This window comes from Thamnophis sirtalis, unplaced genomic scaffold (genome assembly GCF_051295495.1).
Source record: "Thamnophis sirtalis isolate CommonGarterSnake01/CBP01778 unplaced genomic scaffold, rThaSir2_p1.2 scaffold_3, whole genome shotgun sequence".
NCBI classification, from domain to species: Eukaryota; Metazoa; Chordata; class Lepidosauria; order Squamata; family Natricidae; genus Thamnophis; species Thamnophis sirtalis.
The window spans coordinates 157,850,624-157,877,087 of NW_028261383.1; the positions used below are offsets into that span (position 1 = coordinate 157,850,624).

Consider the following 26,464-nt stretch of genomic DNA (forward strand, 5'->3'; position numbering starts at 1 on the left):
TGCTGGCTCTGCTAAAAGGCAAGAAATCCACTTTTCTCTTAGAATTGCTGGATGCTCTTTCCCCAATTGGCAAAGAATCAGGTCTAACCTTACCTATTGGTTCCTCCTCTCAGTAAAGGAAGCTTTGTGATGTTGTGAAATCACGAGCTGATGAAAAGCCACTTCATCCGCTCTTTAATTTTTTTCTTTTTAGGTGTCAAATGTTGTGACTGAACTTTTCTTGTTTCAGATTGTTTCGGCTCCTCGCTTTCATTCTCTTAGCCTCTTCTTTCTTGATGTACAGAACAAAGCAATTATGTTTGAGGACACATTTTGCAGCTTTTCCTTTTGGGCTCATTTTCCTAAGGCACATTTTTTTTGTTTTAGTTTAATCTGATCGTTTTATTATTAAAACTCAAACCACAACTTGTTTCTACTATTTTGTTCAACGCGATTGCTGTTGGAAGTTGGTCCTAGTTGTTTTCATCTCATCTCATCGATGAATTTTTATTCTGTGCGCATTTTTAAAGAAAGGTATATTTGTTTTAAACTGCGCAAAACATCTGGACTTAGAACTGCCTCTTTCCACTTTTATGCTGTAATAAGTCACAGGTGCTCAGACATCCCCAGAGGCTCCCAGGTTATAGTTTATTAGAAGAACAGATTCAGAATTTATTCCTTCACATTTGTGAGGAAGGCTGGCTGTGTGAGGAACAGCCCCTATTAGCTAGTCAGAATTAGATAAATTATTTTGCAATGTTATAATTTTCTTCTGCATCACATCCTTGGGCTATTTAGAAGCAGCTGACAAGCGGATGTTGGAAGAAATGTCCTTCTGGGTTCAGCTCCAAGTGGGGGGAAAGACACTGGAGACATGGAGGCTGCTTGGAAAGATGGTTTAGTGGTGGACAGGACCACATGGCTTGAGGTCCTGAGCAGAAAAGGTGATCACATGCTTCAAGATATTGAGTGAAGAAGAAAAAGAGAGAAAAGAAGGGGCTTGCTGGTTTTTTTTATATTCTGTTCGGCCCCATCTCTCTGTTTCCTGTTCCTGTGTAAGAAATGTGTCCTGATTGGTTGTCAGACTTGGATGGGGCCATGCAGGGGGAACTCTCTGGGTTATCTTGAGTCCAAGTTTGGTTGAATTCCCAGATGCCATGTGGTGAGCTGGGTAAAGGGCTAATACTATCATACCTTAATTCCATCATCCAGGAGCTGAAGGGGAAGGGTCTTTGTTATGTAGAATAGACTGGCCCAGACTTTCTTAATGGCCCATTAACAAAAGTGGGGGCTATTAAGAGTGAGTCTGTTTCCTGCCTAAAAACATGTTTCTCCATTTCTGATCCAGGGAAGTATAATAGTCTGCCTTCTTAATATTTACCAGGATATTTCTCTTTTCTAGCAGAGGGGTGGGTTTTAACTTCCTACACTGGACAAGCCCCAGTGAAGTTGCTTGTTTTCCCTTCCTTGTGTATAAGGATTTGTGCACCTACTTTGATCTGTTCCATGAAATCAATCCTAGCCTTCCCTTCCATATTTAATTTTGCCTGCTAGCCATCTTCTTCCCTTAACAGTTTAAAAAAAAATATAATGATGTTTTTCCTCAGAGGAGGTTGCTGGTTCTTCCTGCATGCAACTTTATCTTCATCACAAAATAAGGGAGAGGTGATACGGAAAAAGAAAACTTGCTCCAGGTCGTCTTTATGGTGAGTTCTCACCAAATTTTCTCTATGCCCAGGCTGCCATTTTAACCACTACATTACAGACAGCTAAAGAAGCTTCTTGGATGAGAAATGAAACACCTTCAAAGAAAAACCAGAAAGTCCAGTTGCCTCTTGAAAAAGCACCTTTGGGACAACCATGACTTGGATGACTGAGAATAGACACTACATTACATCATTTCAGTACTATTCTCAAACTTAAGATTGCTGGCTTTTCAGGCAATTGCCAGATTCATGATTTTAACATCATCTTGTAGTGAGAAGCACACTTCTTTCCATATGTGAAATGTACTCACTTCAACAAGTAGGATTTTGTTACAGACCCAGGAGAAGGCATGACCAATTGATTTTGAACTCCTGGCAAAAGGAGTTGAAGGATGTCTGTTGGATAGCACAACTCCCGCTAGCCACTAGATGTCAGCAAAGGGTTAGGTTTTTTTAAAAAATATTTTTACTTTTTGATGGCCATTCAGCATTTTTCAGCTCAGATTTAGTAGCCCTAATTTGTGAAAAAGGTGTTAAAGAGTCCAACAGAAATTAATTCTCAACTTCTCTTTATCTTTGATTTAGTTAATCCTGAGCTGCAATCAAGATGCAGTTTGAAACCAAAGTTGTTTGAGTAATGATCAAGTTAACTAATTTTAGTTAACTAAAAACGTTTCATCAAATTATGGTAATACACCCTAGTTCCAAATGTGCAAATGAAGAAGAAAAACTAAGTGTCTGGAAATGTGGGGATGCAAGTTAGTTAGCCAGGACATGGGAAGCACTAGACAAAACTTCCATCCTGAATAGCAAAATGGGAATTTATGGCTTGGTATAGTGCACAAACTGTGACTTATTCAACAAACCATAATTAAGCCAACTACAGTTGTGACTTGTCAGATTTGGATGAAGTGCTCTGGAGTTTCCACCAAAGCTTCATTAGCATTCAAGCTTCTTAATGTAAGATAAATTTTATGAGGCCTCATAGGTCTTCCATCCCACTATAATCTTTCTGAGTTTCCCCATAACTTTCCCCATATTTTATTCCTTCCTCAGAAAAAGTGGAATTAATCTATCTTCTAAACTGAAGGTATTCCAAGATCTCACATGGTAACATTATTTATGATCAGTTTATGATAATGCATTTTCCTATACTTTTTTTTGGCCATCTGTATAGTGCATAAAGATTCAATTCATTGATGGTTGTGAGTACACTACTCAGGAATAATAAAATCCACAACAAAGGTAAAGGTTCCCCTCGCACATATGTGCTAGTTCTTCCCGACTCTAGGGGGCGATGCTCATCTCTGTTTCAAAGCCAAAGTGCCAGCGCTGTCCGAAGACATCTCTGTGGTCATGTGACTAAATGCCGAAGGTGCACGGAACCCTGTTACCTTCCCACCAAAGGTGGTTCCTATTTTTGTACTTGCATTTTTACATGCTTTCGAACTGCTAGTTGGCAGAAGCTGGGACAAGTAATGGGAGCTCACTCTGTTACACGGCACTAGGATTCGAACCACCAAACTGCCAACCTTTCTGATCAACAAGCTCAGCCACCTTAGAAATTCACAATACTTGCTTTTTAATTTCTATGCAGATACTATAGCATCAGCAATACAGGATGATTTATTTCTGCTTATAAGGTGGCAACCATAGATGCCAAGAATAGTTCAAGCTGAATTTGTATTGAGAGCCATTTTGGTCTATTGATTAAGGCACCATGCTACAAACTGGGAGACTATGAGTTTTAGTCCTGCCTTTTGCATAAAAGTCACTGGGTGACCTTGGGCTAGTCCCTCTCTCTCTCAGGAAATAGGAGGAGGAAGGAAATTAGGTAAGTTCAGTGCTATGAGTTACTTACAATGTTGATGAAGATGTTATCCATTCAGTCATCCAACTCTTAAAAGTGTGATATAAATAAATTTCTGCTGATCTGCTGTTCTTTAAATTACTGGGATATAACCGTGAAATCTGTTGTGATACAGCCTAAAGGGGCATGCCATCACTGGCGAATGGTGTATATACATCCATCAGAGGCTGAGGTAAAACATGTGTGTGAGGAAAGAGCTTCATGAGAGTGAGAATGAACACCAAGCATACGTGACAGTACGTGACAATAGTTTCTGAGTAGGAGGAAGTGCTTGCCTGATGATTTGGTGTGGGAAATACAGATCTTAGTTGTTGCCAGAGTCAAAATGTTACTTCTGCGATAATATCTTCCCCATCTCAAACTGTAATCACCATATGAAAGAAAATATTCTACAGGTACTTTCCCCTCTACCTGGGTATAAATATAGAAGAATAATAAAGAAGCTAACTCACCCATGGGACAACCATTTTCATTTTGACTAATGATAGGGCTGGCCTTGGGAAAAGCTACAAGCCCCTGACAGATTTCACCCATCATACTAAGATTTGTTGTGTTTTTAAAAATACAAACCACATGCAGCTGGGTTTATCCCACCAGGCTAATGCCATACCAGTTGCTAATCTGTTAAGCATGTTGTATGACTTTAGCCTACTCCACTGTTGCATATATACACACTGGGGAGAAGCCAGGGTGATTTTGCATCTGCATTCACACAATAGATTCAATCCTAAAGCAATTTGTTCGGTTGTGGTTTACCATATCCAACTGCTGTGATTTATAGACCATGGTTTTCCATTGAATAATTATGAGATCCACGGGCAATTGGAGTTAGGCAATGACCCATAGCTCTGTGTACATGAGAACGGCTGGAAAGTTTGGGTTATTTTTAAAATTTATCTGGCGTCCCAATACCCTTTTAGAGGTTCCCTCTGATCTCATCCTTTAATTTGAAAAGCACTGCCTTGCCAGGATGCCTCCTGGCCTGAACCCAGAGAAGCAGCACACTATGGGACTAAGAAGGCTAACAGGTCAATATGCAGGAAACTGAATTACAGGAACAGTGCACACAGGCATAAATTAGATTCTTCACATTGTCTGTAAAGAAGAAATTAGCTGTGATTGAGAGGGAAATTGGAATTGCTCTTTTCCATCATAGAAGTCCGAGCGCCATCTAGGGACCATTGCGCAAAATTACCAGCAACATTTAACTTGCATTCTCCTTGTATCTTGTGTTTATTATGGGATACAGGTAAGGGAAAAGGTTATAATTCAAGAGTTTAATGTGGGGGGGGGGATCTTGTTTAAAATAAATATGCAAGTGGAAATCTGGGAAAGCTAGCTGAATCCGGTGTAAACATCTTTTGCCTGTTGAAGTAACTCAAGTGGTGTTAGCAAGTCCTGTTTTCAGGTTCTGTTTCCCAAAGCTCTCTATATGTTGTTGCCGCACATTGTTGCCGCAATTTCAAGCACATTGTGAACATTAAAAGACAATGAGGTGATCTACATGAAATACAACTGTTTTTGTTTTTTAAATATTAACACCCCCCCCAAAAAACTCTCAAAAGTTGACTTCAATAGCTGACGATTTGTTGGACATGGCCACATAATTTTCTTGACAACTATGTTTTTTGACTTCCCAGTCTAATCTATACCAAGGGATTTCCAAGTGGTCTCCATCCCACCAATAACCACATTCAACTTATATGGCATTCTGAGTTCAACTGAAATTGGCTAGACACTGCCGGCTAAGCAAGTTTCATAAGTTTAAGCAAGAGAAAGTTTTTACTGTACATCCCCTGGTATTTATCTAAAATATCCAGAAAATACTATTTTTGGATGATAGAGCATAACAATTGTAATCTTTTCACACTCGTGGAAGTGTTTTCAGCACGAGGATAATAGGCATTGTGGTGCGATTTATTTGGAAGATACCATGTTAGAGAAAGCTGCTATATAGCAAGACAGACAGCCCTGCCTTCAATGTTGTTTGGTTTTGTGGCCTAGGAGAAATGGCATCTTAAACTTTGTTCATAATCACCAAAGCAGAGGTGTAAGAGCAGAGATCTTTCTGCTACAATTCTGCTTTTGTGCAGTGGTTACAAGTGGCAGAAACTTCTCTCTGTGAGAATGCACAAACCAATCAACTGCTTCTCCACAGAATATAAAGCAGCATGGGTGTTTCAACCTCCTCCCCAACTTTAGAGCTGGTCATTATGGTCCTAAATCATAATGGATTTGCCATTTGACTAACCTGATTTTATCTTTCTTTTGGGCGGTGGATTAACCACCCATAAAATGAACATCACGGTCGTAAAGTGAACCCATTGTTTGTTATGGACTGGTTTTGCCAAAATCCCAAAGTGCCTCTTTTCAGTAAAAATGTCAGAAACAGAAAGATAAAAACAAAAAATTAAAGGTACAGCTCGTCCTCAACTTATGGCCACAATTGGGACCAGAATTTCTGTTGCTAAGCAAAGGGGTCATTAAGAGAGTCGTGCTTGGTTTTGCAGCCAAAATATTTTTTTGACTTTGCTTGTCAGAAGCTGACCAGGAAGGTTACAAATGATGACCATGGGATGCTGTATACTTGCCAATTGCGAAGTAACCAATTTTGATTGATGCTGCAGCAGTTGTAAGTCGCTTTTTTGGTGTTGCTGTAACTTTCCATAGTCGCTAAGCGAAAGGTTGTAAGTCAAGGCCTACTTGTATGTGACCCAATGGCTACTAAGGCTATTAAGCCCAAGGATGTGATTTCAACTCCTACCCTTAAAACGACGCTATAGAGCACTGCACACCAGAACAAGACACAAGAACATTTTTTCCCAAACGCCATCACTCTGCTAAACAAATAATTTCTTCAACACTGTCAAACTATTCACTAAGTCTGCATTACTATTACTATTAGTCTTCTCATCGTTCCTATCACCCATCTCCTCCCACTTATGACTGCAGGACTGTAACTTTGTTGCTTGTATCCTTACGATTTTTATTGATTGTTTCCTAGTATGACTTGATTGCTTATTTGCACCTATGACTATTATTAAGTGTTGTACAGAGGTGGGTTGCTCCCAGTTCGGCCTGGATAAGGAAAACTGGTAGTAGCGGTGGCGGGAGGTTCCGCCCAGATGCTTTTGTGCATGCGCAGAAGCAGTGCACAAATGTGCGAGTGTGCACGTGAGCTCACCCAAATCAGTATTTAAAAAATTGGCAACCCACCACTGGTGTTGTACCTTAGGATTCGTGACGAATGTATTTTTTCTTTTATGTACACTGAGAGCATATGCACCAAAGACAAATTCCTTGGGTGTCCAATCCACACTTGGCCAATAAAGAAATCTATCTATCTAAAATGGGACGGCAGGATCAGAACCTGCCTCCGAAAGCGCCCGGCAAGCACACAAGTGGGGGGGAGACTTATTTCATCAGCGTTGCAGATAGAAATACTGCACTTAGTGAGAAAAGAAATCACAGGAGGCTTTTGACTTTCCATCACTTTATTTTGTAAAAATAGAAAAGTCCCCCCCACCCCCTTCTGCGGCACAGCTGGGAGTGTGCGGGGGCAGGGAAGAGTCCTGTAAAATACCATGGAAAGCTGGTTATGTAAACATCCAAGAAGGGCCTCACCCTTTTTTTAATATAGCTTTTCTATCCCACCCCACCACAAATAAGACCCCCATTTTAAGGCCCCAGGGTATTTATTTTGACAGCTTATTTTAAGGGGGGGGGGAACCGTTCAGCGGGAGGCTCTGTTCCTTGGTGCGCTGCAATCTGTCAACACTTGCTCTCGCCGGGGAGGAAAGGAAGGGCCAAGCTCGAACTCCCTTTACCACCCCATTCCCTGGTGTAAACATAAGTCAATAAATAAAACCTCCTCGAGAGGTTGCCCTGCTCATGGCCGACGAGGGAAAGAAAGCAGCCTCTTGAACTGCAGAGGGAGCAAAAGGAGGCTGCTGACTTTAATCCACCCCGCAGCCCCTCTCTCCTTCTCTACCGCCGATGAAGGCTTCCCAGAGGAAGGGAAGAAAAGGAGGCCGAGACAGAGGGAGAAGCTGGTCGTGGCGAAGCATTAAGCAGAAGGCAATAACTTTGATATAACAACTCCTCCCCCCGCCTGCCCAAGCTGTGTAGTGTTTGGGTTTTTACATATTCCTATGGCTGAAGGCGGCGAGAGACTTTGCGGAGGAGACTCCTGCCCTCTGGCGGTAAGGAAGAGAGCTTTGGCTGGACTCGCGTTTCGTCCCTGGAGTTGTGAGAGAGAGAGGAGCAGAAATGGCTCCTCGTCTCAGCCTGGTGGAGCGAAATCAAGCTTCCCGGAGCAGAAGTGGTCCTTCTCGCTCCATCAAAGTGCTGCAGAAAGAGAAGTTAAAGGCAAGTTAAGGCAAGCCGTGCCCACCCACCCAACCGGCTTGCCTTTTATCATCCTAGAGACTGACTGACTTCTCCTTGATGTGGGCAGAAAGCCCCCCTCCCCGAAAGACAGCAAACAGGTTCAAGTCTCTAACTCTGCACCCCCCCCACACACACAGCGCCCCTCATCAGCACGATATCTTTGGTTATCTAGTGTCCTTTGGGGTCCGTTCCCCAAAATTCTTAGCACCGGGGTCATAAGTATCCCAAGCAACAGAGACACCCCTCCAACCCACCCCGACCCTGCTATACCTCTGCCTTGGGATGGGGAGACAGTGGGAAGGACCACTGCCCCTCCCTAAATCCCACTATGGGTTCGGCTCTCTGCCCTGCGATAATAACACAATAGCGTTTTATAAAGCTAACCAAAAGGAGCCCCTCCCCCACCCCCAAGAATTCGCATAGCTTGCCGGAATCCGTCCGAGAAGGATTTTTTTAATACAAGCACACCCTGAAGGCGACATGTCTAGGGATGCGTACATAGAAGTCCTGCCTTTGTCTTCTCCGTTCCCCAACATTATTGGTCCAAGGTCTCTTGTGTGCAACGGGAAGAGGAAGGGTCTCTTGTGTTCCTCTGTTGGTCTTCAGATTCTTGAATAAATAGCATCCCGGGTGCCAGGCTTCCTGGCTTGCAAGGCAGAAGGACGAAGTGGGTTTTAGGCTGGGTTGAAGGAGGAACCAAGAAACCGCTCATTACAGAGTCTCCATTGGCTCTTGGGGTGCCCCTTTTTCTCAGAGGCTGAAGAGTTTATGGGGAGGGAAATTGCACGTGTGGAGCTCACCCCATTTTGAAAAGGGGGACCTCCGAGTTGTAGCCCCTTTGGGACTTCCCAGGTGCTGAACATTTGGCTTTGAAGCTGCTTGAGTCATCTGGAGAGGCAACCTGGGGGCTTTGGCAAAGCTCTGGGGTTGGGAGAAAAGGCTTCTGAATAGAAATCCAAGGCCCCAAAGGAAAAAAAATTAAGGCAAGAGGCATCCAGCCCACGTCACCAGAGGAGGAGAGAGGAACAGGCTGCTGGCTGCCTCCTTGCTCATCTTGACTGCTGTCCTGATGGCTGGCAGATGAGCCAAGAGCAGGAAAGGTAAGCCTAAAACTGTATCAAGGAGGAAATGGGCCATGGGAAGGCAGAGATGAGATACAGAAAACCATCTTCTCCCAGCCTTTCTTAGCCTAGATCCAGGCTTTCTTGAGGTGCTAAGGGGTCTCCTCTTGGCTTTTGGTGTCAGCTGGGCTCTCCTCAGTGCTCGGAGCTTCTGCTGAAGTTGGAGGTTGTGACAGCTCATCTTCAAACATTTCAGGATTTTCCAGCATCTCTCGGATGAGTGGTGGCATGGGACCGGGGATCTCCATCTTCAAGGTGATGGCCCGTTCAGCACCTGTGGAAGAGCAGAAGAGGGAAATGTAGTAACATTGGTTGATGGGAATTCTCCCATGATGAAGATCAGGTAAGAAGAGAGGCTGCATTATTTTACATTAAGAACAATTTTCACAAGCTTCTTGTTGATACAACAGGTAGTCTTCAACTTACAGCAGTTCATTTAATGAATGTCCAAAGTTACAGCAGCACTGAAAAAAGCGACTTATGATTTTTCCCACTTATGACTGTCCCCCTGGTCACGTGATCAAAATTCAGCCACTTGGCAACTTACATATTTATGACGGTTGCAGTGTCTCAGGGTCACGTGATCACCTTTTGTGAACTTCTGACAAGCAAAGTCAATGGGGAAGCCAGATTCCCTCAACACCCGTGTTACTAACTTAATAACCGCAGTGATTCACTTAACAACTGTGGCAAGGCAGGTCATAAAATGGGGTAAAATTCACTGAACAATTGTCTCACTTAACAATGAAAAGTTTGGGCTCAGTTTTGGTCGTAGGTCGAGGACTATCTGCACTGCAAACTTAGAGAAGCTACCAATGTATCTAGGACTTCAGTTCACACACTGGCTGTCTGCACATATATCCAAGACTCTTCATAACAGTTACAGATACAGTTCTACAGAGGAATTATTGAGTCTCACTGCACATCTATAACTGTCTGGTTTGGTTCTGCAATCCAACAAGACAGAAACAGACTTCAGAAGATAATCAGAACTGCAGAAAAAACAATTACTACCAACCTGCCTTCCATTGAGGACCTATACACTGCAAACGTCATAAAGAGGGCTGCGAAAATATTTACAGACCCCTCGCATCCTGGACATAAATTTTTTTAACACCTGCCCTCAAAGTGACACTATAGAGCACTGCACACCAAGACAATGAGACACAAAAACACTTTTTTCCCCGAATGCCATCATTCTGCTAAAGAAATAATTCCCTCCCCACTGTCAAACCACTAATGCTCCATTACTATTACTATTAGTCTTCTCATCATTCCTATCACCCATCTCCTTCCACTTATGACTGCAGTATTGTAACTTTGTTGTTTATATCCTTATGATTTATAATGATATTGTTTCCTGATTGCTTATTTGTATCCTATGACTATCATTAAGTGTTGTACCTTAGGATTCCTGACGAATGTGTCTTGTCTTTTTATGTACACTGAGAGCATATTCACCAGAGACAAATTCCTTGTGTGTCCAATCACAGTTGGCCAATAAAGAATTCTAATCTATTCTATTCCTATTCCGACCCATTCCTGTTCCTGTTCCTGTTCCTGTTCCTGTTCCTATTCTATTCTATAACCTCTGTGTGAGGAACCAAAAACTTTTAGTGAAGGGGTTGTGTCAAAGCTCTGGAGGAAATGCTTACAGGACAACTCCTCCTTTTTCTATAGCTTTTGGAAGAATCTTTCCACTGACCACCAATTACAGGCTATGCTATGAGCAAGAAGCAGAGTAAACCAGATCAGTAGGCTTCCTCCACACTGCAGCAAGCCAAATAGTGTCGCAGTAATTAAAAACAGAAGCCATTCACCTCTCTTTAACCATAAGTTTATGGTTCCCAGAGTGACATATTTTGAGACTGCTTCAGGAGAGCCCCATGACAAAACCTCCAAACGTTCCCACCCACCTCCAATGATCTGACGCTCTTAAATGAGAATATTCCATTTTACCTTTGGTACTGATCCCCCGCAGGTCAGTAATTTTCATGAGCATGCGAGGAAACATGTAAGGCTTGTTGGGCCGGCGTCGGCGCGCATAAATCTTCAGCGCTTCCAACAATGGTTCCTGCAACTTATCTACTTTTTCCGGCTCTTCCAGGTCCATTCGATCTATGGGGAAAAGAAAGACTGTGATGCTGTGGTGAAATTCATTTTTTTTTTCTACCGGTTCTGTGGGCATGGCTTGGTGGGTGTGACAGGGGAAGGATACTGCAAAATCCCCATTCCCTCCCCATTCTGGGCCCAGGCAGAGGTGATATTTGCTGGTTCTCCGAACTACTCAAAATGTCCGCTACCGGTTCTCCAGAACCTGTCAGAACTTGCTGGATTTCACCCCTGCTGTGATGGGTTTGTTCTGTTGCTTTTGAACATTCTAGGCTGGTTCAAGACTGTTTCACGGAATACAGAGGGAATACCAGTTTTCACCTCCAATTGAGCATTCTTAATCCTTGTGGATTGCAGGGCAAAAAATAATAATACCATAATTTTTGGAGTATAAGACACACCTTTTTCCCACAAAAAAGGGGTGAAAATCTGGGTGTGCCTTATACACTGAATACAGCATTATTTTGCCTCCTGAAACCATGCCCACTTCATCAAAATGGCCATGCATAGCCTTTAGGAGGCTTCCAGAGTGCTCCTGAGGGCTGGGGAGGGCAGAAATGAGTGAAAAACGGGTCGTTTCTGCTCAGTTCTGCCCCCCCCCCATCCCCAGGAGCACTCTATAAGCCTCCTAAAGGCTATGCATGCCCCCCCTTTTTTTTTTGACAAAAAACAGGCCCACTTTTGCGAAAAATGGGCCGTTTTTGGGAAGTCTGCAGAATGCAAAAACTTTTTTAAAAATTTTGCCTCTTCAAAATCTTGGTGCATCTTATACTCCGAAAAATACGGTAATTACCAAAACAATTAGGCAGTAGGACTGCCTCTTAGGGTTTCTGCTTGACCAAGCTTCATTGTTGTTTACTTTTTGTCACTACATGCTATTTTTTCCCCTTTCCCCTTCCTTTCATAACAGGCAATGCAATTCTAGTAGCGTGTCAGGAAAAATAAATAAATAAAATAAAATAAAAATAAATAAGGGCTGGCTTTTATGCTCCATCTAGTCCATGAGGAGAGAAACTGGGTGGATGATTTCTCCAGGAGGGACAGAGAAATTTTCTCCAATACATTTTCAAAGGCTGTGGATGAATTATAGCACTGCTCCTGAAAACATATTATGGGAGGACTTCTTAGTAATGTCTTCCCCAGAGACTAGATTGAAGGGCATTGAAGGTAAAGGTAGAAGTGAATGTATAATAAAACACCGCATATTCGCATGCGTGCCCGCACACCACTTCATCACTACATCTTTCAAATCTCATCTGTTCATGATCAACTACCTTCACCCACAAAATAATTTCTAAATTCTCTGCCATAAAAAAGAAACCTGATAGAAAAATATGTGAAAGAACAGAACTTTGTTTATGTAATCATATATACTTTGTCTAGGGCACATAACTTTCCCTCCTCCACCTTTTAATTTAGAAATTACTTCATTTGAATTGCTACTAGTCTTTAGACTTTACAGTGGCCCACTCCAATGTCTATGGAGATTCTCAATCATCCAGGTCCAAAGGTGCTTTTTCGTAGTGCAAATTGTTTTATTTCATTTTCATTTCATACAGTCACATATATACTGTGCATGATTGAGGCCATATAACATTGAGCAATAAACACAGCCTTCCTTGTATTCCCCAAAATACAAAACCAATATAACGCTTCAACCCTCCATACACCCTTTCTTTCTCCCCCCTCCAACTTTCCTTACTCCCCTCCAACATTCCCCTCTCCTACTTCCCTTCTCCCTCTAACACTCCTTTCTCCCCCTCCCTTCCATCTCACCCTCCTTCCAATCCCCTCTCCCTCCCTCTCTACCCCTCCCTCTTCTTTCCCTCTGCTCCTCACTTCGGTGTATTTCTACTGTCCATCGATATATTCACCTTCTTATTTTTATACTAAATTTTTTTTAAAAAGCAACAGTATACAAGTGCTATCATGTTGTTTTAAAAACTGGCACAAACTATATTTCCCCCCTCCCACCCTCCCACCCATGACCCCCCCTCCCTTCCCCCCTCCCAACTTCCCAGAGCCCATACACGGTATAGCTTTTATCAAACACGGTCTTAAATGTATTACAACCAAGTAAGCTAGGAAAAAGAGGGGGGGGAAAGAAAAAAAATACATTGAACTCAGCTTCTTACCATTACACTAACTTAAGCAGTTTTTAGGTGGGTTTTTTCTTTGAAGGCGTTTCACTTCTCATCCAAGAAGCTTCTTCAGCTCTGACTGGATGGTGGGGAAAGTTAAAGCAAAATGTCTTCAAAGAAAAACCAGAAAGCCCAGTTGTCTCTTGAACAAAAGCAACTTTAGCTCCACTCCAACGTTTTTCCTACAGATCTATGGTGATTCTCTAGGACAGTGATGGAGAACCTTTTTCTTATGGTGTGCCAAAATTGTGAGTGTGTGGGCTATTGCACGTGCACGCGTGGCCACACCAATTCAATCCTCCCTACCCACCTGTGCATGTGCGCGCAACCACCACTCCCGTGCATGCGTGCCTCCCAAGGCTCCGGAGGCTTTCCTGAAGCCTGGGGAGAGCGAAAACGGCCTATCCTGGCCCTCCAGAAGGCTGAAAATCAGCTGGCTGGCATGTGCATGCGCGCTGGAGCTGATGGCTGACATGCCAGCAAATATGGCTCCATGTGCCACTGGTGGAACGTGTGCCATAGGTTTGCCATCACAGCTCTAGGACGTATTTTGTGCCATGTGATTTAATTTTCTCCTCTTTGGAATTTGATACTGTGACTGATACTTCTGAGAGATTAATTGAAAAGCAACTTGTCGCCTTTAAAAGTTATGATGTGTGACTGTGCGTCTGTGTGCAAACAGAGCAGATTCCTGTTTTCCCCAATTGCAAGAGTGGAACATGGTTCTCGCCCCCTTGTTTTAGGTCTCTTGCACTTGCACTGGGGTCCCTCTGCCTATGAATAAAAGAAGCTGACCACAACAGAAGCCTCTGCCCCTCTTCTGAAATTCCCCAGGGGAAGTTCAGAGCATTCTTCTCCAAAGTGAGGTTTCCATTCGATCCAAGCTGATATGGAAAAGACGAGGAATACAGGAACTGCACTCGAAGTATTACCTCCACAGATGAGGCAGATCGCGCTGAGCAGGCCTGTCTCGGTGTCATCCATTTCGAGGGGAAGCAATTGCCCAGCAAAGGCAAAAACCAAGTCGGTGAGGGGCCCAAAGCCAGCATTATGCATCTGGGTACGGTTCAAGGTCAGCCCATCTGAAAAGGTCATGGTGTCTTGTTCTGGAGTGTAGCGGACACAAATACGGAGCATCTGCAGAGGGTGGAGAAGGACAGAAATAAAGTCACCAGAGAAATATATTTTAGGGAGACCAACTTTGTTTTTTTCCCCCCCTCTTGTTTATTTCTGGTACTCCTATAACGTCTAATAAAGAAACTCTTTGGGCTCCATACGTGTTTTGAAACATTTTCATCGTGCAAAATGCAGTTTCCTGAGAACATCAGCCTTTCCAATAAATGTTGGCCTTTTCTCCTGCAATTATATACTTGGAAAATGCCCAGCAAAACCTCAGTAACCAAAGCTGAGCAAAAATTCTTGTCCTCAAAAAAAAAGAAAAAAAGAAAAGAAAAAGAAATCTGTCGAGGGGGAAGAGCTTTTCATGCTTCTGCCTGGCTCTTCCCAGCATTCACAGATGCATGAATTACTCAATGAGCATTACTTAGATACACAGCTACTTTGGGGATGGCCTTGGGACCTTGATCTGAAATTATTATTTTTTAAATCCTCTTGCTCTGTTTAAGGCTGTATGTATACCCACTCTATGTCCAGGCAGGCCATTCCTGACCCCCATGGAGCTTCTAGACCAGAGGTGGGTTCCTACCAGTTTAGCCAAGTAGATAGTAACTCGGCCTGCCACGCCCCCGAACCGGTTCTCTCGTCGTTGGCGCCATCTTGGATTTTGGTTCTGCCCATGCGCAGAACCATCTTCATTGGAAAAATTAAATTCCCCCCCTTTTCTAACGTTGTGCGCATGTGCAGAGCTTTTTAGGTGCAAATGTGCATGCGCGGAGTACGCGTTTGGTGCGCACCGAACTGGCAGTAATGCCGGCAGCAACCCACCCCTGTATCCAGACCCTCTGCCCTCCAAAGGTCTGCAGCTCTGCCCCTTACCAGGATGTCCAAGCACGCTGCCTTCAGCAAAGTAATTTGGTCAGCAATGCTGAGGGTGGTAAAGCCGGGAAGGCGTTTGGCAAACTCTACTATCTTGATGATGCATTTGGTGGCCAGTTCGCTGAATTTGTCCCATAGACCCAAGTCCAGCTGTATTCGGTGATCAGCACTGGAGTTCTGGAAGAAAAGAGAAGTCAGGCATTATGTTGCTTTTTCTTTCTCCAGACCTCACGTCCCTCTGTGGGAACAAACTCAAGACAATAATGTTACTCCAGAAGTCAGCATTCCTGTTCTGCCCCACCAAGTGGCCTCCTTCAGCTTAGCGGCTATAATTAGTTTGGGAATGCAATTCCTAGGATTTTCATTATGGATCAGAATTATGGAAAGTTGCAGTCTCAAAATGCAGCCAACAGGTTGAGCCCAATGTTGGAAAATGCTGTTGGGATAGTGAACACTGCAGAAGCTGGTTTTAGCGTCCCAAAGTTTTTTTCTTAACTCTATGGGCATTTTTCTCTATTGTTTTCCCCACTCTTTTTTCCCCCTTCGATTTGCCTTTCTTCTTAAAAATAATAACTCTAAACAATCCATAATAACAACAGTGTTGAAGAAAAGTTACAGTATTACCTTTGCTGCTCACTGAGCAAATTGACAAAGCAAATGACAAGTTGTGCATTTAAGCTTAACTCATGAGAAGATTTAGGAATTCCCACATATGGGAGGACACAGTGATCCTCTAGGTCAGTGTTTCTCAACCTTGGCCACTTGAAGATGTCTGGACTTCAACTCCCAGAATTCCCCAGCCAGCGAATGCTGGCTGGGGGATTCTGGGAGTTGAAGTCCAGACATCTTCAAGTAGCCAAGGTTGAGAAACACTGCTCTAGGTGTTGAACTACAACTCCAGTGCTACTTTTCATTGTTGACTGGACTGATGGGAGTTGGCATCTTAGCCATCCAGAGGGTCACAGCTGCCCCATGGCTGGATCAGTATATTATCACCATTAATAGCCTGAGAGAATTAGACTTATGTTCTGTTGTGTCCTAGTTTCTCTTAACCAGGTTGCTTGAAGTAAAAGTTTTATATGTTGAAGGGAAGAAGCTTGAAGTACAGATGGTTTTGCTTGAAGTGGAAGATGGCTATTGAAAAAACTATGAAGGAAACAATTCATGAAAATAAGTGGTACTTTCAGAAATTGGCTCAACACTGAGCAGGGAGTAAGACAAGGCTCTGTAATGTTTCATAGAATAGAATAGAATAGAATAGAATAGAATAGAATAGAATAGAATAGAATTGTATATAGTGTGATTGGACACACAAGGAATTTGTCTTTGGTGCGTATGCTCTCAGTGTACATAAAAAGACAAGACACATTCGTCAAGAATCCTAAGGTACAACACTTAATGATAGTCAAAGGGTACAAATAGGAACCAGGAGTCAATCAATATCAGTATAAATCATAAGGATACAAACAACAAAGTTACAGTCCTGCAGTCATAAGTGGGAGGAGATGGGTGATAGGAATGATGAGAAGACTAATAATAATAGTAATGCAGCCTTAGTGAATAGTTTGACAGTGGTAAGGGAATTATTTGTTTAGCAGAGTGGTGGCGTTCAGGGAAAAACTGTTCTTGTGTCTAGTTGACTTGGTGTGCAGTGCTCTATAGCGTCATTTTGAGGCTAGGAGTTGAAACAATTTATGTCCAGGATGCGAGGGGTCTGTAAATATTTTCACTGTAAATATTTTGACTCATGCAATATACAGGTCCTCAATGGAAGGCAGGTTGGTAGTAATTGTTTTTTCTACAGTTCTAATTATTATCTGACGTCTGTGTCTGTCTTGTTGGGTTATAGAACCAAACCAGACAGTTATAGCGGTATTGATGACAGATTCAATTCCTTCAATTCCTTGTTTAATGGACTTGTGGATAAATGTATAAGGAATTGTGATGGACTTAAATAAGAACTGAATGGGGATATAACTGTGTATTTTTTAAATGAAGTTGATATCATATTTTGGTGAGGACCATGATGATTTGTCGCGAACCTTGAACAGTTTGTATGATGTTATGAGAAGTATGGATCTGAAAATTAATCTGTCAAAGATGAAGGTATTTATGTGTGATAGGAAAAAATGGAGAACGACAGCAAGTTACATATATGGCAAAAAACTAGGACATGCAGATGATTTCATGTACCTTAGTGAAGTTTTTGGTAAAGACAGAAAAATTGATGTAGAAATTTTAAGTGTAAATATAGAGGAAAGGTGATAGCATGTGATCTGCTGTGAGAAATAAATGTGACAATGAGAATGGCTATATACAATAATTTAACAGATCTTTATTTAATGAACTTAAGAGCCAAAGGATCAGTTTTGCACTTGAATTTTGCCTTCAAAATAAGGCATAAATACATTATTCCTGTGATTTGTCTGGGTAAAGGATATTTTATATCATCTGCATGCATAATTACACAAATGATTACAATTACATAAATGGCATGCAACATTACTTGTGTAAATTACGCATTATGTACGCATAAATTACATCAATTTGGATTTAACAGACGTTCAGATTTAGCAGACACTATTCCCCTCAAATGGTATATTCAACTGAGGCTTTATTACCACTATATAAGGCATGTTTTGCCTACTTCATTATATGAAACTAGGCACTGTCAGGAGAAAATAAAAAGGAAATGAGGACTCTAAGAATTGTGTGTGTTGAAACAAGAAACAATGAGGTCAAGAATAAATGAATATTAAATGAATGTAATTTGAATACAAAAGTGAGAGACCAATATGAAGGAAGTACCTTGAGGTGGCTTGAAACAAAAAGGGAGGAATATGGATAGAATTGCAAAAATTGCAAGATTATGAAGGGAGCAGAACAGTTTGAGAGGAAAAGAAAGTGAAAAAGTAAGCGGAATGGAACTGACAGGATTCTTCAAGAGAGAAAGCTGAAAATTTATAAAACAAAAAACTGTGTATGGAATAGTGTATGGGCATGCCTTTAATTTATTTGACTTTCTATTTCTTAATCTTTGCAACTCATGTTCTGCAAAACATTGCTTATCCTGAAAGGGATCAGCATGATAGGATGAGTATGCATGTATAGATTATTGATTAATCTTGGACAAATAAGAAATAGTGCTTGAACTTTGGCTACAGTTTCCCTTTTTCCCTTTTGTCTTGCTATTCTGACCATTGTCCTATCTCCGTGGCTGCCTTTTATCAAGTTTTAAACTAACTAGAGTTAAAATTAACAGGTTTGTTCAGATTTCTGATGACAAAGCATGTTGTGGTGGTATAAGATAGAAGTAAAGCTTCCAAATTCCTCCTTGTGGCTTAGCAGAGGATGGGGAGGAAAACATACAACCCAGGAGGCTTCAATTTTGTGGTTTATTTCACCAGCATAATGTGCTGTGAAACAAAACATTAAGTCCCACAAGTCAGATGTGACTCTGTGGTTCAGCCAAGGCTAGAAGTACCCAGGGTCTTCTAATGTGCCCTGCACTTTATAGAGTGATTACATTCTCAAAAGAATAGCTTACAGTCTTTACCGTAGTATATTTGCCCAACTGGCAAAGAGATGGGAAGGTCTCCTGATGCGCTTTGCTGACCTTCTGGATGAGCTCTTCCAGTTCAGGTGTCATTTCATAGCTATCTACCACCACTTCCTCTTTCACGTCTTTTTTCTTCTTATTGCGGTCATTCCTCACAGCTGAAAGAGGAGAGAGAGAGAAAAGTGATGGAAAAGGGTATTTTTAATTCACCGTATCAATTTCCTTCAAGGGAAGGCTTTAATTTATATCTCCAGAAAAGACTACGGAGAGTAACGGTTGAAATGTTACCATTGACTTAGGCAATACAATAGAAATGGAAATACTGGATAGACTCTAAGACAACGGTCCCCAATCCCTGGGCCACAGACCTGTACTGATCCTTGACCCATTGGGAACCGGGCAGTGTAAGCAGCGGGAGAGTGTGCGAAGCTTCATTTGTGCATGCGCAGCAGCTAGGTTGCACATGCAAAACCATTCCCCCCTTGGCCACTGCTACTGCTGCCGGTCCGTGGAGATTGGGGAGTGTTGTTCTAAGACCTCTCTTCCCCAGAAGACAGAGTAGTGCCTACAATCCAGATCTTCCACCTCTTTGAAGGAAATGAAAGCAGGAGAAAGGTGACCCAGAGTACTCGGTGGCTGCTTTGAACTTCAGTTCCCATCAAATCCAGCCGGAGAGCCAGTGGCAAGATTTGTGGGAGCCATAATCCAAAACATCTGGAGGGCACAAAGTGGCCTGTTCCTCCTACAAAATATCTCCAGACGCTTTGCCAACTCTTTGTTTTTTTTCCTCCTACAGACTGACCTTCTCTCTTAAGCCTCAACTGCTATATTGCTTTTGTTTAAGATGATCACATCTGGGCTGTAAAAATCCAGGGAACCGCTAAATGGCAGCAAAGGGTTAGAGACAATGAAGACAGCTGATAGTTTGAGCCAAAGGAACAGGCAGACAGCTGCATTTAAATGTACTCTGCTTGTCTTTCTGATGACTGAAAAGAATAACAGCATCAAATTGGTTCCTCTGATTGCTGAGCCTGAATCTGCTGTGGTTACAAGGGTGGCAACTGTTGCTTCCTTACCGTATTAATGGGACAACTTTCCCTTCTGACTTAGAGCAGCAGGAAAACAACCATTAATACACTTTTCCTAATATGGGACAGAGTGGATTTGGACAAGTGTGCGTGCATGGTCTGGAATGGTATGCTTAGTCACCTGTCAACAGGTACAGAGGGTGGGATCTGCCTGGCTATTTCTAGAAAAACAAATTCCTAGACAGTGTTGAGAAACTGGCCAAGAGAAGATGATGGGATGCAGCAGGAAGGAATGACTGACAAGCTAACTCTATCCTTAACTTATAGAAATGGCGATGTTGGCAATGAGTCTAGTTCTGCCTTTCTGGCAAAGAAAACCTGGATACAGCCCATGAATGTACTTAGAGCCAGAATACAATGGGACAACTCGCTACAGCCAACTCATTACAGCCAACTCGCCACAGGACAATAACAATTCTATTTAATTATTTAAAATAAATAAAAAATATTTAAATTTTGCCATTCACATTTTATTCTGCTTTTCCTTTTGCATCCTTTCTTTAATGATGCTATCCCACCATTTCTTTGCTATCAGTGTAACCCTTATCTCACAGCAAGTTATCCTGTGGCGAGATGGCCATGGTGAGTTGTTCTGCAGCAAGTTAGCCATGGCGAGTTAGCTGTGGTGAGTTGGCGGTGGCAAGTTGGTAATGGCGAGTCGGCCGTGGTGAATTGTCATAGACCCTAAAGTGATGCCCGTCACCTCATCCCCAATAATAAAAACAGTACAAAAACAGTACAACAGTACAAACACTACAAAGTCCAACCACCAAAACCAAAAGACACTTCTTCGCACGATCACTGGAGAACCTATAATGGGCCTTGTTGTGATGGAATCAGCAACAACAAGAGCCCTGGTGGCGCAGTGGTCAGAATGCAGTATTGCAGGCTAATTCTGCTGACTGCCAGGGGATCAATCCTCACTGGCTCAGGGTTGACCCAGTCTTCCATTCTTCCGAGATCAGTAAAATGATTGTTGTTGGGGACAATATGCTGACTGTAAACCACTTTGAGAGGGATGTAAAGCACTCGGAAGCAGTACGTAAGTTTAAGTGCTATTGCTATCAAATTGCAGAATATGGTTCCTTCTTGTTAGGAATATAATCTAACGGTTGGGTTGGCAATATATAAAACATGTAGCAATGCTGTACCTGTTTCTTTAAATCATACTGTAAAATGTGATTGGTTGCTGTTTTCCTCAATCGGCCATAAGAGGGAGCCAGAATGACTGTTAGCTCTCTGTTTGTTAGATGCTGGGCTGATCTGACCTGAGTGTTTTTGGAAGCTGGCTGTTAGAAAGTGCCGTGAGCTATTTTAAGTTTTGCAACTGTTAGCAAACTTTGAGTACAAGACTGTTTATATGATACTGGACTATGTTATTTGGATTATCCCTTAATTGAAAGACATTGATGACTGACTGTCTTATCCGTGTATGACTTGGACTGTTTGATGGACTCTGATACCTCTATTTCCATGAAAGTAAAAGCCTATTTAAACTGCAGTGTCTCTGTATGCTGGTTTGTGTGTTCTCCAACACAACTCTCACAACGCTTCTCTGAACGCACTCGCTCTCCCAACGGGGAGCTTACCTAACACTTCTTTCTAGTTTAAAGAAATCTTCTGGGGAGCACAGAATTTGTGCAAAGTATTGACCCTGGTTTTTTTTAAAACACAGGTCTAAGTGTCTTTCAAAAGAGTATCAAGCTCCTGTCAGTAAGGAGCCCAAATAAGATCTGATAGGCACTTTGACATGTGACAATCAAGGACTCTGTGGGCAAATGCCTCTCCCAATGATAAATTTCTTGGCTCTTTTGCAGCCCTCGCCAAAACGGCCATGCAGGTTGGTCTCCATCAACTGGATGAGAAAGAGCCTGCAAAGGGAGGTTGCGGGAGGATTGCCATCCTTTGCACTGCCAACAAATATAGCAGCCCACATGGGTGAATCGAAGCTGGGCCCATCCTTCTCCATCAGCAACTCTTTCATTATTGAAGCGTCCTAGAGCACATCCATCTCAAAAACGGTGTCCAGAGAATAGGGAAAACACTACTTTAAAACTGGAACGGGTAGGTTGGGAATGAGACAAAAACAACTTGATGAGGGAATGCCATTTAAAAAAAACCTCAGTTACCAACAGATGTTCATGCCTTGAGTAGGATGGTATGAGAGTAAACAGACTGAGGTATGCTCTCTATTCTCCTCCCAAAAGTATTATTGTACTCTATACCACCTCAGACTATTTGTCCATCAAGCAGCAGTTCTCCAGGATTTTGACCAGATAATCTTTCCCATGACCTCTCTGAGCCTTTTTTTTTTTTGAAACTGGAGAACTCAGAAATTTAAACTGGGATTGTCTGCATGCAAACAGCTCTGCTCCAAAGCAGCAGTCCTTCATGTCAGACTCATAGTCACTTTACCATCTTTCTAGGGTTGCTTGACCCTTGAGGCTACTCTAAACAGTGCTCCTCAGGGAGAATTTTAACAAATGTAGCTTCTCCCATAGTTATACCTTGGACTACAAAAAAAAAAAAAAAAAAAAAACAAACCATCCAACCCGTTGTGAATTACCCCATGCCATGCTCTTTTCTTTCTCTTTTTCAGCCTAATCATGGGTTTTTCCAGATTCCACATCTCCCTAATCTCTGAGCCATGCAGTAAATTCTGCAATCTCAAAAAACACGACCACATAATTGTTCTGAGAATGGTGCTCAGTCAGAAGTAAACCAGAAGGACCAACAAAAGGGCTGGGTAGAGAGCCATGGGGGTGTTAGTGAGGTTGGGAAAGAAGGATGGGTAGGATTGATGTACCTCAGCTCACCCAACGAATAGAGCTGTTGCTTCCTCCACTGTGGAGCAATATAACCAGAGGTGGTATTCAGCCAGTTCTGATGAACTGGTAGCGGAAATTTTGAGTAGTTCGGAGAACCGGCAAATACCACCTCTGACTAGCCCCGCCCCTGATATATTCACTGCCTCCCGAGTCCCAGCTGATTGGCATCTCAGCTGATTGGCTGGGTCTTCTTCTGTTGCCCTGCACAGGAGAACAGAGCTGGAATGGAGCTTAGTGAGGTGGGGAGAGAATGGGGATTTTATAGTATCCTTGCCCTGGAGTAGGGTGGAAATGGAGATTTTACAGTATCCTTCCCTCAGGAATGGGAAGGGAATGGGGATTTTACAGCATCCTTCCCTCAGGAGTGGGAAGGGAATGGGGATTTTACAGTATCCTTCCACTGTCACGCCCGCCACATCACACCCACAGAACCAGTAGTAAAAAAGTTTGAATCCCACCACTGAATATAACCAAGGTCAGAGTTTCTCCAATGGCAGGACAAAACTCATATTTGATCATGTAGATCCACTGACCGAACAAAATTAATTAAAAATAACCTGCAAGGTTCTTGATTTCTCCTCATCCTAGACATAGCATATTCCATCTCTGCAGACTCAAGCAAGACAAATCCAACTTTAAGCAGCATCCTACAAGTAGGAGTTTCAGGACATTCTTACTTTGTGGGAAGAGGTTCCATTGTGTGATGCCAAAAACTGAGTAGTGTTGTCAAGCTCAAATGGGTTGGGGACCCTCAACAAGCCCTCCCGAGAAGAATGTGTGGGATGTGCCAAATCTAATAGCTGAGATGATCCTGCTGGTACATGTAACCCAAACTATGTGGGGCATTAAAGATAACCAGCACTTTGAATTAGGCCCAGAAAGAAATCAATAACCTATACTACAACTACAGCACCAGTCTTACCTGACTCTCTATATTCTATCAATGCCTAGTAGATGAGCCACTGCACTTAGGGCCAATTAAAGTTCATGATTTGTCTTCAGAGGTAGTCCAGAAAAAATAACTTTGAGGAACAGGCGGAAGAGCCACAACCAAAACAACAATCTGATAAAAGAAATCTGATTCCGGCACAGAAAAATAATTTGAAAAAAAAAAAAAAGTCTCACAGAAGATCCTCTCTCACAAAGATAAAATGGGTGGAGATCAGTATATTTAATCTTGCAACATTATTTTAACCTTTTACTGTAATAAAGGTAATATTAACATTCATAGTTTTGGTTTCTTGGTTGACATCCTATTACCCAAATAAGTTGGAGGGAAAAAACAGGAGAAAAGTGCACTACACACAGTTTTGAACTTCCATACAAAAGTCGGGATATACCGTATTTTTCGGAGTATAAGGCACACCTTTTTCCCTCAAAAAAGAGGATGAAAATCTGTGTGCGTCTTATACACGGAATACAGCATTTTTTTGCCTCCTGAAACCCTGCCCCCTTCACCAAAATGATTGTGCATAGCCTTTAGGAGGCTTCCAGAGTGCTCCTGGGGGCTGGGTAGGGAAAAATTGAGCAAAAGATGGGGCATTTTTGTTCGTTTCCCCGCCCAGCCCCCAGGGCACTCTATATCTTGGTGCATCTTATACTGTGGTGCATCTTATACTCTGAAAAATATGGTAAATCACACAAATAAATCCAACCAATCAGCAATCAAATCACCAGCCAATGCTGGACAAAGCCTACCCAGACATTGTCTCTAACAAGAATCGTAAGTCTAGGAGGAACCCAAATTGTGGATCTACTCCTTTGCAGGGAGTGGGGTATGTGATCCCATCTATTCTTGGCAATTAGCAAGTCCATCTTACAGCATTTCATCTGTGCTTGTACCTCTCCACACACCAAGTTAGATTTTGTTTAACCTAGCCACAATACTCAAGGTGGAATTTGACCAATGCAGAATCAAATGGAATTGTTCTCATGATTTAAAAAAAAACCATTGCTTTTGCTGTTTAAGCTTAGTTACTTTAACTATCATTGAAGCCAATTGCATTTGAAGGTTGGGTTAATACAATTTGCTTAATTAGGTCAACCATTTTTGGGGATTTGCAACTACACTAACTAAAAGAGCTGGGTTCACACAACACAAAATCTAACCAGGTTAAGATTAACCATGCTGAGGATGTTTTAGGAATACAGTGTTTAGATATATAAGAGCTCTGGTTAAGCATGCCATGTGAACACAACTGATGAGTGTTTGCTTAGAAATTGCCTCAGGTTCCATCATGCAAAAATAGTGAGGGATACCTAAAATAAACAGTCTCTGGTGATAATTTTAAACTTACCTCTCCCACACTGCCGGAGAGGAAAGAGAAGGAGAACAATAAACACGAATTAAATGAAACCTGTAATTGGGAAACTGATAGTAATTACTAATTTGCCAGAAAACATAGCAAGTATCCCAAATGGCATAAGAGCTTTGCAATGTTTGAGCTTAGACTCCACAAACATTTTACCAAAACTGTTCAGAATTATTCGAAATATTTCCAAGTTATTAACTACTTGGAAATATTTTACCTATTCTATTATACTTTAATTGTTTTAATTGGTTGTTTACAGAAAGAGGTGCTAATGGTGGAAGGTTTATGTTGCTGCCTCAATGCCACTGACAGAACAAGAGGCAAAGATATATAACTAATCTACTCTTCGTGCTACTTTTAAAAATACAAATCAAATTATTAAACAGCCTCGTACAGGACAGTCCTATTCCTCCACTGTGCACGATGCCCTAAGAATAAGTCTCATGAATGAAACAGGACTTGCATTTGAATAAAAACAGACAGGAATGTATTCTTAGCCATTCTTTTGGTTTGTTTCTGTGCACGGTTATGGGAGTTAGGGCAGGGATTTTAATCCAATTGCTACAGTGACACAGGCTGTTTTAAAAGGGCATTTAAAGGCACGGTGGCCATATGGATACCTTCCTTGTCCAAGAAGGCAATAAGCAGCCATTTGTCTGGCCTCTATCCAAGGCTATCTGCAGCTCCTCCAATGAATTGGATTGCTTTCAGGGTGTCAAAAGGGAGACAGTTTCTGTGTCGCCCTCCCTGCTAGCTGCAAAATCTCAAAAGAAGGCGCCTGGATCTGGCGCCCTCTGGAGAAGGCATCCGGAGAGGGCCCCAAGAGGGCTTCTTCTGTGTTGGTACTTAGGGATGTTTTGCCCTCTCTTCCCTGCCTCCTCTCAACTGGGGTACCCTCCTTCCCCTTCTTCTGAATCCTGCCAGCGCTCTTTCCTCACCGAGAGCCCCGGGTTGCGTGTGCACTCTCTTCGGCCTGAGCCTTCTTAGGCTGCCCTTCCTGTTCACCCCTGGATAAAGCGCCAGGGATCTGGGAACAGGATACGCCAATCGGCAGGATATACACTTATAGCCGCAGTCAGCACAATGCTGGGGGGGAGAGAGAGTGGAGCGGGGGGGGGGGGGAGCTGCCAGCCCAGGCAAACTGCTCTCTGGAGGGGGGTCTTTGCATGCAGACAACACCACTCCATCGCCGCCTTCGGGAAGCTCTCCCCCAATCTCTCCCTGCAGCTAGTCTTTTTCTCCCTCTTTCTCCCTCATTTTTTTTTACGAAAGGTGTGGCAGCCACACGTGAATGCTGATCTAGCTGAGCAGGGAGCTGTGTCCCATCCTGTGGTCCCAAGCCCCATCGGAGTCCTACATGGGAT

General features: G+C 42.5%; 1 protein-coding gene across 2 annotated transcripts in view; it reads right to left on the bottom strand.

Moving 5' to 3' along the window:
• Positions 1–8,527: 8,527 nt before the first annotated feature.
• The window catches only part of RARG (retinoic acid receptor gamma), a 153,588-nt gene continuing 135,651 nt past the window's right edge, over positions 8,528–26,464 (bottom strand). For both annotated transcript variants that reach the window (XM_087710564.1, XM_087710565.1), the window contains 5 exons: positions 18,870–19,030; positions 15,314–15,490; positions 14,251–14,455; positions 11,025–11,183; positions 8,528–9,339 (listed from right to left, as the gene is read on the bottom strand). In XM_087710564.1, the coding sequence (XP_087566690.1) occupies positions 9,158–9,339; positions 11,025–11,183; positions 14,251–14,455; positions 15,314–15,490; positions 18,870–19,030 (884 nt within the window). In that variant the 3' untranslated portion in view covers positions 8,528–9,157. The remainder of the gene's footprint in view (positions 9,340–11,024; positions 11,184–14,250; positions 14,456–15,313; positions 15,491–18,869; positions 19,031–26,464) is intronic.